We start from the raw sequence: 19,629 nt of genomic DNA, 5'->3' as shown, positions 1-19,629 counted from the left end.
AGTAAATTCTAGGTGAATTAAAAATAAATATATTTGTAATGAACTTATAAAAGCTTTAGGAGAAGTTTTCTTCTCTCATAATAAGAGAACTTTTTAATGCATATAAATTTATAATTTTAGGGAAAAGTTGAGATATTTGGCTAAATAAAACTCAGAAAAATTCACTAAGTAGAAAAATTACATAAAATTTAAGATCATAGGACTACTTTTTGCTAATCTATTATCAGATTTTAAAAATATTTATTAAGTATAAGAAAAAAGATGAACACCCTAAAAGAAACATAGGAATCCATGAAAGGTAAGAGAAATAGCCAGAAGCACAAGCATGAAGAATAATTCAACATCCTTTTAAAACATATGTTCAAGTTAAAATAATGAGATTGTGTTTTCTTATTTTTTTCTTGAACAAATTAGCAGATCTTTTAAAACATAAAAGCACATATTTGGAGAGAAAAGTATTCTCAAGAACTGCAGAGCAGAAAGATGATTTGCACTGTGAAAAATGTATATACTCTTCAACTCAATGTTGCTCCCCTAGGAAAACATAAGAAACTAATTAAGGATGAGCATAAAGATTGACTCTTCCAGCAAAAAGCTGTATGTGCAGCTCTCCTTCTTACCTCTTTCAGGTTTGAACTTCACAGTGAGGCCTACATGGCCACCCTATCTAAAATTTCAATGTCACACATAGCACTTATCTCCCTTTCCCACCATATTTTTTTCTTTAGCAGTTATCACACCATATGCTTTATCTAGTTATTTTTCTTCATACACTGAAATATAAGCCCTGTTAGGCAAGTATTTTTGCCTTTCTTTTCAACACTGCTGTAGCCAGGGACAGTCCACTTATGCAATGTGGGGGTCCTCCTTAAGCCAAAAAAAAAAAAAAAGGCATTTTAAAAATAAATTTAAAATTCAAATTTTAGAATCTGAAAAATAGCTGGGTGCAGTGGTGCATGGCTATAAGCTCAGCTACTTGGGAGGCTGGGAGGCTGAGGCAGGAGGATAGCAAGTTCCAGGTCAGCCTGGGCAACTTAGCGAGACCATGTCTCAAAATAAAACTAAAAAAAAGGCCTAGTGATTTAGCTCACTGGTAAAGCACTTGCCTAGTATGCAGGAGGATCTGGGTTCTAACTACTATTCGACAAAAAATATAAGATGAAATAAAAAGTTGCGAAAGAGATAAATATTATGAAATGTAGGAAAAAGGCAATGCAGGTAAATGAAAAAAATCTAATAATTTGAATTATTTCAATATTGGCTGGATTCCTGAAGACATTTTCCCACAAAGCCTAAGAGTAATTGATAGACTTCAGTAGTTCAGAGTTCATTTATTATGATTTGCAAATTTATTGAGATACAATTCACACACCATAAAATTCACCTATTTGCAATGAACAATTCAATTATTTTAGTATATCCATAGAGTTGTGCAAACATCACCTCCACCAATTTAGAAAATTTTCATTACTCAAATTAAGCTTTTACCACATTTTATCAATTAGTGGACATCTGCATTTTTCTACTTTTGTTAGGGTTTTTTTAAATTATGTTGTAGTTGTTATTGAAATTAAATTCACATACTACATAATTCCCTTTAAAGATGTACAGTTCAGAGCTGGGGTTGTAGTTCAGTGGTAGAGCACTTGCCTTGCATGTGTGAGGCCCTGGGTTCAATCCTCAGCACCACATAAAAATAAATAAATAAAAATATAATGTTCACCTACAACTAAATAAATATATATTTATATATATTAATTATATATGTACATATATATGTGTGTGTGTGTGTGTGTATATATATATATATACACACACACACACACACACACACACATATATATATAATGTACAGTTCAGCAGCAGTTTGCTGTTATTGGGCAGGGGGTAGGTTTGTTTGGTACCAGGGATTGAACCCAGGGGCGCTTAACTACTGAGACACATCCCCAGTCCTTTTTATATTTTATTTTGAGACAAGGTCTCCCTTAATTGCTTAGAGCCTTGCCAAATTACTGAGATTGGCCTCAAAATTACAATCCAGTTAGAAAGCAATAATTTAGACACACTATTGTTTTGAACCACAGTGGTATTAGTGAAGGGTTAAGTATTCGGATTGTGGATACATTTTGAAGCTACAAGCAACAAGATTTCCTGATGGATTTCGTGTAGGATGGTAAAAATGAAAAGTTCTGAAACAGTCTTTTGGTCTGAGACACTGATATGGAGAATCAATAGCTTGACTTTGTACATATTAAGTCTGAATAGCAAAGTAGGCATTAAAGTGGAAGCTGGATATAAAATATTGGAGTTTAGGAAGCCTGGGTTACAAATTTGAATGTGTGAGCAGGTGGCATATAAAAGATATTTAAAGTCATGAAAGAGCATGAAATCACTGTCATTGAGTTTACAGGGTAGGAAAGGTTTTTGCTAAACAAATAAAGTTTACTTGTTAATGTATGATATTTATATAATTTCCTATTATATTTCAAATTAAATTTGTCAAAAATGTATTAAGGCTGTACTGAAGTGGCACCCCCTTTCTCCACTGAAAAGTCTTAACTGGGCCTCTCCAGAAATCTTCACCCAGACTGATTTTAGGACTGTCAGCAAAAGCGTCTCTGCCAAAGAGTTCAATGTAGGTAAACTTCCTATTTTTGTGTCGCCCTGTTTACTTGGCCACTGGCCGAGAAGATACCAGCACTCCAGGTGCTGGATACCCCATTACTAGTTTTTCACAAACATATCCAGTATAGTACTTTGAAGAAATGTGCAAACAAGGCCTCTGGCCTTGAGCTGGGGCTTCACAGAGATGACTACATTTTTAAGATAAGTTACAAATGGGCTCCATGGTAACAGCTGGCAGGGGGAGGAAAGAAAGGGGAGAAGAAACTCTCCCCTTCTCAGGGGTTGTCCTTGAAGGGTTAACTTGCCCAGAACAGTGAAAGAAAAAGCTGCTTTTATGTGAACTTTTGCAGACTGTGAACTTCTGAGCCCCTCCCCTTAGATGCTGGGTATAAAACTCTGAAACTACCTGAACTCGGGTTCAGAGAATTAATTGATTACCACAAAAGCTGTGCCCTCTGAACCTGGCTGCAGCCAAATAAAACTGTTTCCTGCTATCTTTGGTGCCTTGCCTCGTTTGTCCCTACAACAGTACCTATTTATGCCATTAATTGGACCTCATAAATGTTTTATTTAACACCTTGAACTCATCTCTTATTTATGTGTCTTGGGTGAAAAAAGTCCCATCTTCAAACTAGCTGAGTATGTTTGCCCCATAACCTTCAACTTCCCCTTTATTGATAAGCTATAGGAAAAACAAATGTTGGTACCAGTGTTAGGTGGGGAATCTCTTTTTCAGAGTGTCTGGCTAGATTGTCTCAGGGTGACAGAAAATGTCCCTAACAGCAAACACATGCTCAGCACAGTAAGGAGGTTACAGAGGTGCCTACAACCAAAACCACTGGGACTCCAGGTGTGGTATGCTACCGTAGGTACCACTGTGAGGCTCACCACAAATACTAATGTGGTATCTTAAGTAAATCAAGCATCATATTAAAGCCTGTGTTTAAAACTCATTTCCATCAGTGGTAAATAGATTTTAGCAAAAGCATTGTCACAGAACCACAAATGGTATGGCTACAGTGTTGATGTTGAAAGTGCTAAAGAATTCTGGATTTGTCAGGGGAATGAGCATACAGTTTGGGGAGGAAGGCTCTAAGAATCATGAAACTTTACAGAATATGATGACACAAATTTTCTCAACTACAGAGGAAATGAAAGTATTGAGACAGCAGCACAGGTACACTTATTCCTTAAATTATTAAAATGATTATCCAGCTCCAGTTGAACTAATTTTTTATTACTCTGAGAAGAAAACAATGAATGTACCAGCTTAATTTAATATCTAATAATTTGTGAAAGTATGTGAAATAGGCATATCTTATTTTGATAAAGATATAATTAGCATTGAGAGATAATGTGTGAAGTCTCCACGTGTGCTGTTCTTCAAGTGAGCAATCTTGACATTAGGACCACTTGGCCTATACCTAGTACTGAAGATGGATTGTTTTAAAATGGTTACATCGATTTTCCCTGGGAACCATTTTTTCTTATGGATATTTTATAGTTACGCTGCTATCAAATTTCTGTATCTAGTAATTTAACTGTACACTTAGCTGAGCAACACAAAGAAATAACTAATTAAATTTTTTTTCTCTAATGCAATTTGTTTATAACCTAGTTGCTTAAGTCAACTTGCAAAACATTGGATCAAATCTTCCCTAAATGCATAAGGGGGACACATTATTCATTAAGTAGTATTTTATACTAATGCATTCTTTTCTGTAGTGCCCCAAAGAACTCTTCAGAGTATGTACATTACTTCTTCTTTCTTAAGTGTTAAATTTTGTTGCATTTCCAACACAGCACAGTCTTAATGAACTGTTGCCCCCAAACTCCTACCTCTACCCTGGGGAGTGACAGCCACAGTAAAATTGTAATTAGAGCGTACATTCCTTCCAGTCAGCATGACATTCCTGAACCACTTTTCCTCAACAACGTAGGGGATCAAAACCAGTCAAATTCGCATAATGGTTATCCAGACAAAAGTACTGGGAAAATAAATCTACTGGTCTCCTTCCCAAATATAATGCATCTCAAAGTAAGATATAAACTCTTCCATTTAATAATTTATATAAATGCCTTTGTTGAAGAATAAATGACAAGTTTTATTATAAAAATAATCATTCTCATCACACATGTTAATGCATCCTAAAGCAGTCTCAGGGATCTTTCATAAGTATGTGGTTATGTATAACTGTTCCACCCCATTGGGATGGCTATTTGAAAGGTTATAAATCAGGAGCTATTTACACACTGAGATTTCTTGCAAATAAGAACTTTATGAGGCAAAACAAAACAAAAAAGAATTAAAATGCACAGCTTGCATTCATCTGCAGAAATGCTTCCCAGTTATGAGCTAATTACTATGCTTGGAAAATGCTAAAGCATTCATAATACTTTGGTTCTATTAGCATACAAAATTTGAATTTTGCAGACTTTAAAAGAGCATGTTTTTGTGACATCATCTGAGCATTTGCCTGAGAGCACAGGAATGTTATTAACATAAGGAAGCATATCAGTGTCTAGAAAAGTCTTCACCAAAAAGTTACCTCATAGGTAAAGAACTTCAGAAAACGTTAGAAAAATAAGTGGGTTCCTATTATGGTTTGGATATAAGGTGTTCCCCAAAAGCTCATGTGTGAGACAATGCAAGAATATGCAAGGAGAAATGATTGGGTTATAAGAACCTTAACCCAATCAGTGAATTAATCCACAATGGTATTAATTGAATGGTAACTAATGGCAGGTGGGGTGTGGCTGGAGGAGGTGGGTCATTGGGGGCATGTCTTTGGGATTTATGTTTTGCACCTGGTGAGTGGAGTCTCTCTCTCTGCTTCCTGATCATCATATGAGCTGCTTTCTTCTCCCACTCTTCCCATGATGTTCAGTCTCATCCGGAGCCTGGAGGAATAGAGCCAGCCTTCTATGGACTGAGACCTCTGAAACTGTAACCCTAAATAAACTTTTACTCTTCTAATTGTTCTTGTCAGGTTTTTTGGTCACAGCAATGAAAAAGCTGACTAAAACAGCCCCTTAGCAAAGCAAAAGAAACAACTATGGAAAACAGCACCAGCTGAGAATGTGCCCCAAAGGGGGATGAACTATGACAGAGTTGCCCCTGTCCCAAAGTACTGCTATCCTTCTCTAATTTGCTGGAATATTTTTCATTTTACTTGGAAATGTAGCCATTCTTTGTGAATGAGTGTTGGTGGGTTAGGAGGCATTCTCTTATAAAAAATCCAGCTGCAACACTAGGGTTATTGCAGGTATCCAGAGTTTCAGATGTGCAGAGGAAAATCATATGTCATTCATTTTTTCAGTGCAGAACATGATATTTGCCATACTTAGAAAACTGATTAACAAGATGAGGAAGGTGAGGGAGAGCATGGGAGGAATAGATGAATTCTACATGGGGATGGGAGGGAAAGGGAGGGGGCAGGGGATTAGCAAGGATGGTGGAATGTGATGGACATCATTATACAAAGTACATGTATGAAGACTTGAATTGGGTGTTGACATACTTTATATACAGATACAAAAATTGTGGTATATATGTGTTAAGAATTGTAATGCAAAAAAAAAAGAACAGTGTTACCTTAGATTAGGTAGAGAAAAGTGATAGGAGGGGAAGGCAGGGGATCTGGGGATAAGAAAGAGCAGAATGAAACAGACATTATTACTTTATGTATGTATGTGACTGTAGGTCCAATGTGATTCTATAATATGTATAATCAGAAAAATGAGAAATTATATCCCATCTATGTATGATATATGAAAGTATATAAGTGCATTCTACTGTCATGTATAACTAATTAAAACAAATAAAAAAATTAAAAAACATCAAACAACAGATGGCAAGAAAAAAAAAGAGGGGGAAGGTGACTGAAGTTGAAATAGGAAGAACCTGGAGAGTGGGGTGCAGCAGGCTAGGAGGAAGGTTGATGGTTGGGAGAACAGGTGAGCAAAACTCACAGAAGTATACCTGGACCATAAGGAGAAAAGGAGGTAGGAGGCAGTGCAAAAAGTAATATCAGAAAGACCTTGTACTTAAGAAAAGGGAGGGAAACTTCCACTATTCTTTTCCCAAACAGTTCACACTACCCTATTTCTAAGATCCAAAAACCAGACAAGTGGCTTCAGTATCACAGGTCAGCTATATTAAGGTTTTAGCCTGACTTAAGAAGTTTGGCCTCGGAACTCATTCACTAATTCATAGTAACACTGCTGTGGGAAAGTATTTCAGTCTACCTGTAAGCCAGGTGCCATGGCACACACTGTAATCCCAGCAACTCAGGAGGCTGAGGCAGGAGGATCACAAGATCAAAACCAGGAAAAGTGCCCCAGGTTAAATTCCGAGTACACCCTCCACACACACACACACACACACACACACACACAAAGCCTACCTCTAAGACAGTTGTTTGGACTGTAATTGGAACTAGGCAGTTGCTGCATAAGAGTACTAACTTGTTGGCAATTTTTAAAATGCATTCTCAATTTGAATATAATCCATATGCTCTGAATTTCCAAATATATTCTACAATATATAGAAAAATGGAACATTTTATAAGGAAAAAAACATATCCAAAATTTGTGTCATGAGGACAAGACTTTTGTATTATACATTCATAGACGGTATACTTCCAACTGACATATATTATTTAAATGATAGTTGGGCACTGATACTTCTCTATTGAGACACACAGCAAATCTAATAATCTATCACTTCAAATGCTCTTTTTGCAAATAGTTTGTATCATTCTAGAAATACAATCAAGAAGTAATGCTTTAAGCCTACATATTAAGGCTATCTTGGTTATATGAAATATGTATAAGCAACAAGAATACTTTTGCAAAAGGTACTATAAATTGGTCACTATTGCCATCTGAGGGAAAGAAAAACTATTACAAGCCAACTAGACATTCAAAATGGTATCTCAAAAGAGATTGCTATTATTCTAAGGCAGGACAGATTATTGCTTGAAACTTAATTTCAAAGCATTAAGAAATTCTCACTTTTTGTTATCTTTTAAGCAAGACAACATCAGAATAAAGTTTTAACATTAAACTTTTCTTGTGTTAAAAGTGAAATTTATTATAATACAATAAGTGCAAGTGTCATGATTAAAAATGCCAGTTAAAATTACAAAGTATCTAAGTAATTTTCCCAATGTAAATATTGCAAATAACTTCAACAATTCTATATGTACACAGAATATTAAAAAACATAAAATCACATACAAGGCCAAAAACCAACATTGCACATTATTCTTTTAGATATCACTTTTCTCTTCTGGTTCCAATATCACACCAACACACAAAGGGTGTGCTGGTTACTAACATCACAAACCTCAAGATGGAAGTGCTTTGTACATATATCAACAACCACATTAATGTTTAAAAACCACTGGCTTTCTTCTTATCAAATGGTTCTATTTCTTATATTTTCTTTTCTCAATGGGTCTTGGACAAAAAGATGAGTTAGAAAAACTATGATCATAAGATACAATATGACATTTATTTCCAATGATTTATTTAAAGGTGGAGTAAAGTTTTGAATGAAGTACCATTAAGTACATCAACATGTAAATAAACTCCAGCAGTTTGCTTTTGGCTTGCTCACTTGGCTCCAATATTTCTTTAGAAAGGAGAAGGGCAGAGCCATCAAGAAGAAATGGCAAATCAGAACTGCTGAGGAGTTGGGATAAGGTAGCATTAGGAAGGGGCTGGGAAGAAGTGCAAGACTAATAAGGGAAACTTAAAAGCGATGCCTATCTATTCTTCTCTCCTCATAACTAAAGCAGGGGCTGGTTCCAGCCCAGCCTTCCTCTCCTGCATACCAATGGGGCTTGGGTTATTTTGTGCCCTAGCACTGTGAAAAAGGCACTGCCTTTCAGATGATGTGAGGACTTTGCTTCCCACTGAAAACACTTTCCACAAATTTGGGAAATTGCCCATATATTACAGTTTGGAACAGTTCACAAACACCAAAGAGAGTCTGAACTCCTCCTCAACATAAGGGAATTTTTTTCCCACAAATGAGCAGGACTCCCAGAGAGGGTAAGTGATCGATCCAAGGGGAAGACAAGGAAGCTAGGTGTGATGTTTATAACAAAGTTCCTCAAACTCTAATGTGAATATGATTCACTTGGGATCTCATCAAAATGCACTGGGTCTGGGTGGTGGGCAGGAGAGCTTCAGATTTTATATTTCCAATAAGCTAGGAGATGCTGGTGTTCTTGGTCTATGGACCACATTCTAAGAAGCAAGGGTCTACAACACAGTGGGAGCCAAGTGTTTCTGAGCTATAAAAGACCTGCTTCAGTGTCTTCACCTATCTAAGCACACCTCCACACAAAAGGTTTAGATGGCCTGTATAAATGAGCAGCTGTCTAAAAGACTGTGTTAATATGTTTTCTGAGAACATAACTATGTGAACAGCCAAACAAATAACATATTTCAACTTCAGTAAAAGCTGAGGTCCATTATCTAGGAATTAAACTCATCTTTTACTTAGGAAGTCTTCCTTAAAGTGATCATGATATAAAGGTATAAAAAAACCAGCATATTAAATCCCATAGTAAAACACCACATGCACACACATATACATACAGTACAAATCTTAAGGAATACAATGTTCTCTATCAAAATAAAGTGCTACCATTGCTCCCAGCTAAAATCATCTCCTCTTCCAAATACCAGGAAAAAACCTTGAATTGTAAGAAAAATGACAGCATTGCCTGCCAGCACAAGGCCACAAGCTCCCCATTTGATCTGAAATACAAGAAAGAAAAAAAAGAATTAAATCCTTACTTTTTGCAAATCTCTACTATTATCTATATTAGAAACATCCAATGGAATATTACAGAAAGCTGCTAAAAGGCTTAGTAATGTAACAGGCAGAGGACAGTGAACTATTCAGTAATTAGTCTAATTGCTTCTGTGATACTTGTTAATTAAGTCTAGTATCATCCTTAACATTTTCCCTATTAGATATATTTCTCTGCTTATTTTCAGATGACAATGACTGCCTTAAGCAAAATACTTGTAGTATGATTATAAATGGTTCAATTATAATATTGGTACTGAAAATTCTGCATGCACCGACCTCTTTCATGGAAAACAGGAATTGGAGCATTATGGATCTGTTTGCTTTTTTCTAGGCAAGTAAAAACTTTAATAATAATCTGCATTCAAATGAAAACAGCTTTCCAACTTGGCAGAAGGTTTTACAGAAGCACAACTGGGGATGAGAGTACCCTCTAGTGGGCATTTTGTGCTTTAATTTAACCAACGGAAACATCAATGAAAGTTTCTTCCCAAAACATGATGGCAGTATTAAAAGGAAAAAAATAAATATTTATAGTGAAACTAAGGAAGAGTTAGTCCAAGGCACAAGAATAACAAGGCCATGACAATCTTGCATTGAAAATATTCAATTCTTTTCCATCATCTTATTAAAGTTGAAACTGGCAAGGAGTTCAAGATCCTTGCTAATCGGGCTTCACCAACATTACTAACTTTAATCTCAACTACTCTTTTTTTGTTCCATTATATTGGACTGTTCTCTATTCCATAACATGCATTTTCACAATAGGGTGCCATTCCATATAAAAGTCTTCTTTACTTTAATTAAAACCCTATTTATCTTTACAGGCCCTGTCAAAGGTCAGTTATAATTTCTCTCTTCTTGGTGCTCCTCTGACATTCTGATCAGGTTTCAATTACTCTATTTAGTACATCTATAGTATACTTACCTATCAGGACAGTGTCTGTATTCTTTGGGAACAGAGACAGTAGATACTAAGGAAACTAGTATCTACTCTTATTCCTGATGTTTTACAAACGGCAGATATTCCAAAGATATTTAATATTTAACAAATAGACAAGATGTGCACATACCTAACATTCAAAGCCCCTAATAAGAGTTTCATGAAATTTAAATAGAGTTGAGCAGAATAAAAGCAAAGAGTAGAAAACACAATGAACAACAATGAATCCAACAAAGTATACCAATAATGTGTGCTTTGGAGATAAAAAGAAAATTTCTATGTCAGATGTGAAGGTGTCATTTTATTCACTGTATCTTCTAGTAGCTACATAGATACCCCTCAATGTACGCCTATTGTATTGAGAATGAAGTCCATGACCTCATTTGCAAAGTAATTTGATATGATTTTCATTTAGTAGTTAGATTAGTATTGCTAGTATAGTCTCTGTGTACTGCCTAATGACTCAACAGGCAGGGATTTAAGAACAATAATAGAGAAAGCTTAAAGTAGAAAAAACAAGAAATCATGATCTGGCTAAAAGTTGTAGGGGAAACAAAGAAAGCAATCTGAAAACATGGTCAAGATACTGAAAAGTAGATCTAAAGTAGAGAAAGTAAAAAATTTATCTGGTCTTGAGAAAAAAGTCTAAGCAACAAAAATGAAACTGAGGTCCCTAACACAGGCTTTTCAAATAAATTCTCAACACAAACAAAACAATAGAAGACAAAACTTACCACAGCCACACGTGCAAGAATAACAGGAAATCCAAAGGCAGAAACAACAATCCCAGTAGTGAAGAAATACGCCAGTTCCCGACAGGCACTACTGGTTGCGTCAGAGTCATATGTGACTCTTTTGGCGATGAAATGGGGAATAGGGGAGATGGCGTGGAAAATCAGGACGAACAAGGGCCAGTATACACTGTCAGTTGGACCCAGAGGAGACCCAAAAAGAAAAGTCACAGTTAAAGACATACTATTGCCTCAAAATAATTATTCTAAATGTCAAGTTCAAAAAATTAATGAATCAATTGTGAATACTATAATATAGGATGATTTCTACCAGGAATAGGTTAGTGATGATTAAACTATTATTGGTTCATTAATATGTATATAGTTTGTGTTAAGAAATGTCTACACAATGTATAATCAAGAAACATTGTTTTCTGTATAACTGACCTGCAATTTCTGTAAGAGCATAAATCTTAACAGTCATCTCTCTTTCCCTAAAGAATCTAGTACAGTGGCTTGTACTTGCTAATTTAATGAAGATCTTTTGTGTGCATGTATACTTGAAGGCTTTCAATGATTTAGAATAAAACCCAAATTCCCTGCCCTGCTCCACAAAAACTTTCATGATCTGGTACCACCTACTTCTTCCATTCATTTTGCACCATATTCTCTTAACTTCATTCTCTTCCATTCATTTTGCACCATGTTCTCTTCATTCTCTCAGCCTCTTAAGAGAATGAAGAGAATTCTCTTCAGAAGCCTTCATATTGGCCTTAGGGCCTTTGTACCAGCTGTGCCCTTTGCTTGCAATCCTCTTTCCTCTTCATAGCAATCATAATTGAAATGTCCCTTTCTAAAAGTGGCTTCACTGGCCACTCATTCTTAAGTACTTGAGGTCAACCTTGAGTATACCACCCACTTCTAATTTTCTGCAACGCTCCTATTCCCATCTGATATTTTCTTGATTATGAGAACAGAGATTAGATTTGTTTGGGTCAATCATTACTTATCTCCAGGGCCTACAATGAGGTCCTCCATTTATACTTGTTGAATGAAAGAAAAAAATAAATAAATTTTAAGTATGGAAGGTATGAAAACACATTAGTTCCCTAGTAAAAACATTAGATGTACTCCAATGATTATTATGGTAGATCACAATAATACTATAATGCAAAATAATAAAACTATTTTCTTTCCAAATTTCACTACTTTGCATTTATTAAAAATTTTTATTATCTGATTTTCAATTGTATTTTCTCTATGCATACTTCAAAAATAATCTATTCATGTATAACTTAAAAAAACAATAAAAATAATCTTTTCTTCATCAGACATTTCTTATGCTTCATTCCTTAAGGGAAAAGTCTTTACTCATTTTTATAAATACACACCATAATATTACACATTACCACATTACCACAAAACTGTGATAACACTGACCCACCCAGAGAGCCAGCACCTCTGAGCAAGGGTGAAGCCATGATATTAAACGTCTCCCCTTTCAGCCACAGTCATTGAGGAGGCAGGATGGTACCAAAGAGCAGGGAAAGGGTCCTTCATCAAAAAAATTCAGGCTGAAACCACTGAGTATAGAGTTCCAATTTTAAAATAGATTATAGTATGTTTCAAGAATAACCAAACAATATTGCAGCAAGGAACACTAATAAGAGAATCTCTAGATCAAAGTCCTCATTTTACCAACAAGGAAAAGAGATAGAGGAAGAGCCTAGAACAGACCCAGCTGTCACCTGATATGCCCACAGCTAAGAGCTCTTAATTCTCCTGGAATACAGTGACAGTTTTTTCAAAAATAATCTGAAAGACTGTTTCCAATTATAGTAATTGAAAACAATGTCTAACTAAGAGAACTGTTTATGTAGAAGAAAACTTGTTTATATACAAAATTTAAACATTAAACTTAGTACTAGTCAGTAAATGTGTAGGCCAAGGGCTTACAAATATTTCTGTAAAGATCCAAATGGTAAATATTTGGGCTTTGCAAGCAATAAAGTCTCTGTCTCAACTACTCAACTCTCATTGTAGTACAAAACAACCCAAAATAGCCAAACACATGAGGTTGGCTGTGTTCCAATAAAACTAATTATAAAAAATAGGCAGCAGGTTATATTTGGCCTGTGGGCCAGTTTGCTGACATGTGGTATCATCATGAGTCACCATTGTGAAGACATAAAATTAATTTCTTTGTAATAGTAATGGATTTTTTTTTAAACTTACAGAGACAAAGTGAGTGTATCACAGAGAATTAAAACACCTGAATTTAGAACTAGTAAAGGAATGGAAAAACTTTTGGTCAAGAGAATCAGAACACGGATTTCACTCCCATCTCTGCCACTTATTTATTGCTGTATAATTTGGGAAAATCTTTAACTACTCCAGATTTTGGTTTCCTAGCTATGAGGATAACTTTTATCCCTAAGACTAGAATAAAGCAGCAGCTAGGAAAGTTCTGAGCAAATATAAATTATTGCTTAGATTATATTTAGGAATTCCTGTGATAGTTCTTTTTAATTCATCCACGATAAATTTGAACTTTTATCAATGTCGTTAACTCCAGTTGGTCTTAGTCACACCATCTTCTGTCAATTTGTTCAAGCCAATCAGCTAAGACATCCAGGAACTCTCCCTAGTTCGGTCTTGACATCAATTAATAATACCTATTATTTCTACTGCCAATACCACTCTCCTTTTCTCTCTATCCCACTGCCACAGGCCTCAGTTTTGTTTGGTTCATGATAATGGCCCCTTAGAATATTCTACCTGACTGTAGTCTCAGCACTTTCCTATCTAGTCTCACATTTTGGCCAGAATGACTTGTTAACAAAATGCCCTCCTGCCACACCCATTTTCAAGATATTTTCCCAGCTCCCTGTCTGCACTACAAAACCTAACCTCCTCCAGATGCTATGCAGAGGCTGATCACATACTTTCCAAACCTCCCTTTGTGAGCTGTTGAATAAAGAAAGTTGTTGACTGTTCCTTCTCCCTGGAATGCCCTCTATTGTTTCATCAGCTGGAGAAACTCTTATTTATGCACCAACTCTTACCTTAAATACCCCTGCTTTGCAGCTCTCCATGACTGTCCCCAGGAAACTGAGATTACTCCCTCAACCTCTCTCTCCCTCTATTTTTTTTCTTTTTTTGGTACTAGGGATTGAATCCAGGGGTACTTTCCCACTGAGCTCCATTCCCGTCCTTCTTAGGTATTTATTTTGAGATAGGGTCTCTTCTGAGGTTCTTGCTAAGTTGCTGAGGCTGGTCTCAAACTTGCAATCCTCCTGCCTCAGTCTCCCCACCCACCAAGTTGCTGGAATTACAGTATATGTCACTGTGCCTGGCTGAGATGTACTTTCTCGAAGTTCCACTGTACTTTGCACACATCTCCACTACAGCTGCTGTCTTATTGACTGAACAGTTTGCCAGTCTCTCACAACTATAACCAAATGCTCCTTAACCAAACTCATTCTCATATCCCCAGCTGGTCCAGGTAGGAGTTCAACAGTTTATTAAATGAATACATTTACTTTAAAAAGAACTCTTCTCTGCACCAATACACCTGACCCTGAATCAGGGACTGAATCCATAATTTTGGCTTCACTAACTCAAGAATTAGAGATTGGTGCTAAATTGATCAAGTTCTCTAATTCCCATACTAATAGTAACAAAGACACACAAAAAAAATAGTTCTTTTTGAAATGGTTACTTACCCATAATCCTCCAAGGCACATCCCAGCATAAGAAAAGTCAGCCCAATAGCCCCAGTGAAGGATAATGCCACAAGAGCTGTGAAATATAAAGCCAAGAGTTAAAAGTTCCATATCAGTGGTTCCCAGGAGGTAGAGGAACCAGAGGGACTGAGGAGTGACTACTTATGGATACAGAGGTTTTCGGGGGAGGTTATAAAATGTTACAGAATTAAATGATAGTGATGATCACATAACCTTGTAAATACACCAAAAGCCATGGAATTTTACACTAACAAGACTGATTTTATAGTATGTGAATACATCTCAATAAAATTTCCACTTAAGAGAAAAAAATTCCCAAATTTTAAGCAATGTAGCAATTTACTTATTTTATTGTTACTTTTGACTAGCAAATGACTATTATTATGAACTGCATGTTTGTATACCGGCTAAATTCATATATTTAAGTCTTAACTCCTGATGAGACAGTACTAGAAATGGGAGTCTTTGGGAGGTAATTAGGTTTAGAGGAGGTCATGAGTGTGGAGTCTCCATAAAGGGTTCTTATCTTCACCCCCCCACACCCCGCCCCACCATGTGAAGATTCTTAAACAGCCATCAGCAAAGCAGGAAACAGGCCCTCACCAGACAGCAGATCTGCTTGCACCTTGATCTTGGACTTCCCAGTCTTCAGAACTGTCAGAAAAAATGACCTTAAGCCACCTAGTCTGTGTTCTATCTGTTATAGTAGTCCAAACCCACTCACTCCTCCCAACCTTGCACTTCTTCTTCCCTTTGGAGGTTCTATCTGAGGACCGACCAGAGCTGCAATCTACCTTGCAAGTAAATCAGTAAGTCAGGGTGGCTCAGTACTTCTGACTTCACTCAATCTACCCTCTTCTCTTGAACTCTCTCCTACTGTCCAAATGCAAATTCTTATCATCTCTTGCCAGCTGCCAACCGTAACTCTTCCAATCCATCCTCCTGACACAGCAAAGACCTTTCAAATATACACACAGCTGGTGTCACCAATTTGTAATTACTTCCACAGCCTACAAGTTGTTCCACCACGTACCCCAACTTCTTTGCCAGTTTCAACCCTGCTCACTCTCCTTAAAAAAACAAGGCAAGTTCTTTCTTGCCCCCTGTCCCACATCACATTGTTCTCTCCACTGGAATATATTCCACTTGAGCCCTATCCCTCAGCAGATGAAGCCTTATGGACCCCTTTAGTTTATGTTTGAAGCACTGCTATTCTGTAAAAACAGCCCTCCTCCTCCCTGGAATGGGGTTAAGCAATCCTATCTATATTAGTTTCCTAGGATTGCCATTACAAAGAACCACACACTGGGTAACTCAGAACAGAAATTTATTTTCTCACATTTCTGGGGAATAGACTTCTGAAATCAAAGTGTTGACAGGCTGTATTCCCTCTCAAGGCTTCAAGGGACAGTCCTTTTATACCTTTTCCTAAATATCTAATGTTGTCCTCAATCTTTAGTGTTCTTTGGCTTACAAATACATCACTTCATTTTCTCTCCTGTATTCATATGATATTCTCCCTCCAGTTCCAAATTTTTACCTTCTTAGGATGTCAATCATTGCACTAGAGTTATCCTAAATCAGTAATAACTTGATTACATCTGCAAAAATTCTATTTCCAAATAAGGTCATATTCACAGACTCTAGGGAGTTTGAACTTGAACATATCTTTCTGGGAGGCATGATTCAAACCACTACAACATCTATGTGCTCCCACTGCATCTATGCAGTCTGCAGACACTTACATAGTAATATAATTATTTCCAGCCATCACTCAACAATAACATCTCATTTATTTTTTCACCCCAAGTCTCCAATATACAGCAGTTCCTTAATAAAAGTTGAATTCACTTATCTGCAAAATACTTTCTTCTCTTGGTCCTTTTCAGTTTCATATTCTATTTCCTTTTTTAATACAGCCAACATATACACAAAAATGTTACTATTTGGTAGTAAAAACTGTAATACTGAGATATTTGACATCTGTTTTCTGCACTGGCTTCAAATGGATATATTAAACACGAGACACCGTCCAGGTAAACCATGTTTACTCAACTGATATTGAGTATAAAAGTCAGCCAGAAATAATAAAATGTGTCTGCTACTCACAGCTCACACACTCAGAAATTCATACTGAACACACATGCATTCGCACATATACATATACTACATACATGTTTATGTAGCAGATATTGATTAACTGGAGAGGGAAGATCTTTGTGTATGAATTTCAAGAACAGAAACTCCAACACAGAAACAAGTTATGCTCCTATTAGAAAGATCTGAAACGGAATGGTTTCCTACCCAAATAACAGGAAGCCTTCCAATAACTTCTTCCCCCTCATTCTTCTGAAGACGCACATATTAGAAAAGTGTTCTTAATACTTTTTCCCCCATCAATTGCCCAACGCAAAAACACATTCTGCATGTACACTACTTTCTTGTCTGTCTACAGATGAATACAGAAAACACTGAAGAAAGTAGTGTTAATATTTCACTTAATCTATGTTCCAAGATTAAGAGAAATACAGCATTTCTCGGTGTTTGCCATTGACACTGGCCTGCAGTCAACTCTGCCTATATGGAAAAATCATTAGGAACAAGAGGATTAAGTTTTCCAATGCCCAGCACACTGGAGACAAAGCCTCCTCTGTAAGAAAGTCAACAGGGAAGGAAAACAGGAGGAGAAGCGTTAGTTAGGGTGGACGTGTCAGGAAGTGGAACCTTTGTTTAAAAACTCGGCAGGGGACAGCAAGCGCTCCGAAGAACTGAGGAGAAGCCTGGGAGTGATGCTCCCGGGCTAGCCCGAGTCTCCCAGGAAGTCACCGCTGCCAGGCGCGGCTCCACCTCGGGGCCTGGGAGACGCCAGGAGAGCGAAGGCCAGGGGTTTACGAAGGAGCTCAGAGGCTCCCCGAAACGCCCCTCGGCCCGCACCCCATCTTGCAAGGGGAGCGGGCGAAGGCTTCCCCAGCGGGAGAGGCGGGAAAGGCAGCGGGGCTGCGGGAAGCGATACCCCGCCAGAGCGCTGAAGGTGCAGTTCCAGACTGAGCCCAGAGCGGAGGTGGCGACAGCACCTCAAGACGTGCGGGCCAGGGGTCGCGAATGTACCTTTAACGCCCGCCATGTCTCCAGAACTAGGGCCGCGGCTGCTTCCGGCTTCCTCCCACCACCGGGCCCCCGCTCCCGCCCCCGCCCAGGCCAGGCCCAGGCCAAGGCTGAGCCGCGGATCCCGAACCCGCCCCCGCCACGGCCATGCAGGGCTTTGCCCCTGGAAGTACAGGGCCCCGCCCCTGCCACGCGGAGCCTCGCCTCTATTGGTCCTGATGCCTGACACTCACGACCCCGCCCCTATCAGCCTGGGATCTCTTCCCGGCCACGCAGAGCCCCGCCCCCGCTGGTCCAGAGCCCCACCCCCAGTCTCAGAGCCCCGCCCCCAGCTCACAAAGTCCTTCTGCCTGCTCTAAAGCCCCTCCTCGGCACACCCATCCTATTCCTGAGTAATCACTACGCCGGGTTAAGGCCCTCCTCTCAGGTCCTGAGCCCTCGGGGTATTCCTCGAACCCTCCCCAAGTTTCGCCCTCAAATCTGTGGGTTGAGACTTCGGGCTGAGAGGCTCCCCTAAACTCTTCAGCTGGTTATCACCGCGATCCTGGCTGCCAGGAAACCTGCCTAAGATTGGAGACAGAGAAATGGGGAGAAAGGAGAACACAGGAGGAAAAGTTAGGATCAGTTGAGGATAAAACACCCACTTGCAAACCGTATTTTGCTTTCTGAGCCCCCGTGTGTGTGTATGTGTTCGTGTGTGTGCCTGTTTGTATTTACGTGGCTGTATGGGGTTGGAGGCAGGAGCATCAAGGAACAAGGCTGGAGGAGACAGCCCTCTCCTTAAGATCTTGACATTTGCTTAGTCTCGTTTTACTTAATACAACGTTAGTACTTTCAATAAACTAAAGAGCCGTCTCCCCCACCTCGTTCACTTATACATCATGTAGGCTTTTTCTTATATCGGAAGCTTTCAGGAACCTTTAAATGAATAAAACTATTAGTTTTGTACCTAGGAGCTCTCAAGTCTGAAGGTAACCAAGACTAATCTTTAGATCTCTTATTCCTTATTCACGGAGTTTTGTCTTGACCTTAGAAACCATCTGGTCTAAATGCTTCATTTTATCTTTAGGGAGAGAAGGTCAGAAGTGGTAGGATTTATGCCACATAGCTATTTAGAGGAGGTTGGAAAGTGAAAAAGGAAAAAAAAGTTCTTCACTTAGTAAGGAAAAAAAAGTTCTTCACTTAGTAAGAAAAAAAATAACAATACATTAAAACATTTTGGGAGAAACTACATTCATATAACTAGATTACACTACATTGTTATAATTTTTCTACTTTAATATTGTTAATCTACTATGACTATTTTATAAGTTAAACTTTATCATAAGCATGTATGTATAGGAAAAAAAACATAGAGTTGAGCACTATCTGCAGTTCCAAATATCCACTGAGGCTCTTGGAACATATCCCCTGTGGATAAGGGGACACCACTGTACCTGTTAGAGTTCCCAGGAGAAACTGCTCATCAGCCAAACCCTGATGAGGGTTTTTTTAGCTCCTTTATAAAGCACCAATTTATTCTAGAGAGGAAGTAGAACCTTTTCCATCTTAAATTAATGAGGATTTTCTATGGGATTAAATCTTCTCATATCCCCACCATTCTCAACCACCCACTGTGACTGGGAAAAGTCACATCTAGAGGTTTGCTGG

At 38.0% G+C, this 19,629-nt stretch overlaps 1 protein-coding gene across 1 annotated transcript; it reads right to left on the bottom strand.

The window, feature by feature from the left end:
• Window positions 1–1,315: 1,315 nt before the first annotated feature.
• Leprot (leptin receptor overlapping transcript) lies at window positions 1,316–18,112 on the bottom strand. Its single transcript, XM_046451071.2, has 4 exons — window positions 17,983–18,112; window positions 14,854–14,929; window positions 11,132–11,318; window positions 1,316–9,399 (listed from the first exon to the last, which is right to left on the bottom strand). The coding sequence occupies exons 1-4, from the start codon at window positions 17,996–17,998 to the stop codon at window positions 9,283–9,285; spliced, it is 396 nt and encodes a 131-aa protein (XP_046307027.1). The 5' UTR covers window positions 17,999–18,112; the 3' UTR covers window positions 1,316–9,282.
• Between the last annotated feature and the right edge of the window lie 1,517 nt (window positions 18,113–19,629).

The sequence above is a fragment of the Marmota monax genome, unplaced genomic scaffold (assembly GCF_021218885.2).
Source record: "Marmota monax isolate L192 unplaced genomic scaffold, Marmota_monax_Labrador192_F-V1.1 WCK01_AAM20220418_F8-fsc00023, whole genome shotgun sequence".
NCBI classification, from domain to species: Eukaryota; Metazoa; Chordata; class Mammalia; order Rodentia; family Sciuridae; genus Marmota; species Marmota monax.
Note: the sequence above shows the minus strand (reverse complement) of the source record. Positions and strands in the feature narration are given on the sequence as shown.

Coding starts and splice junctions, on each gene's coding strand:
- Leprot (XM_046451071.2), bottom strand. Junction 11,319..14,853: donor TGTGCCTTGGAGGATTATGG/GTAAGTAACCAT, acceptor TCCAACTGACAG/TGTATACTGGCCCTTGTTCG. Junction 9,400..11,131: donor TTCTTGCACGTGTGGCTGTG/GTAAGTTTTGTC, acceptor CTTGTATTTCAG/ATCAAATGGGGAGCTTGTGG.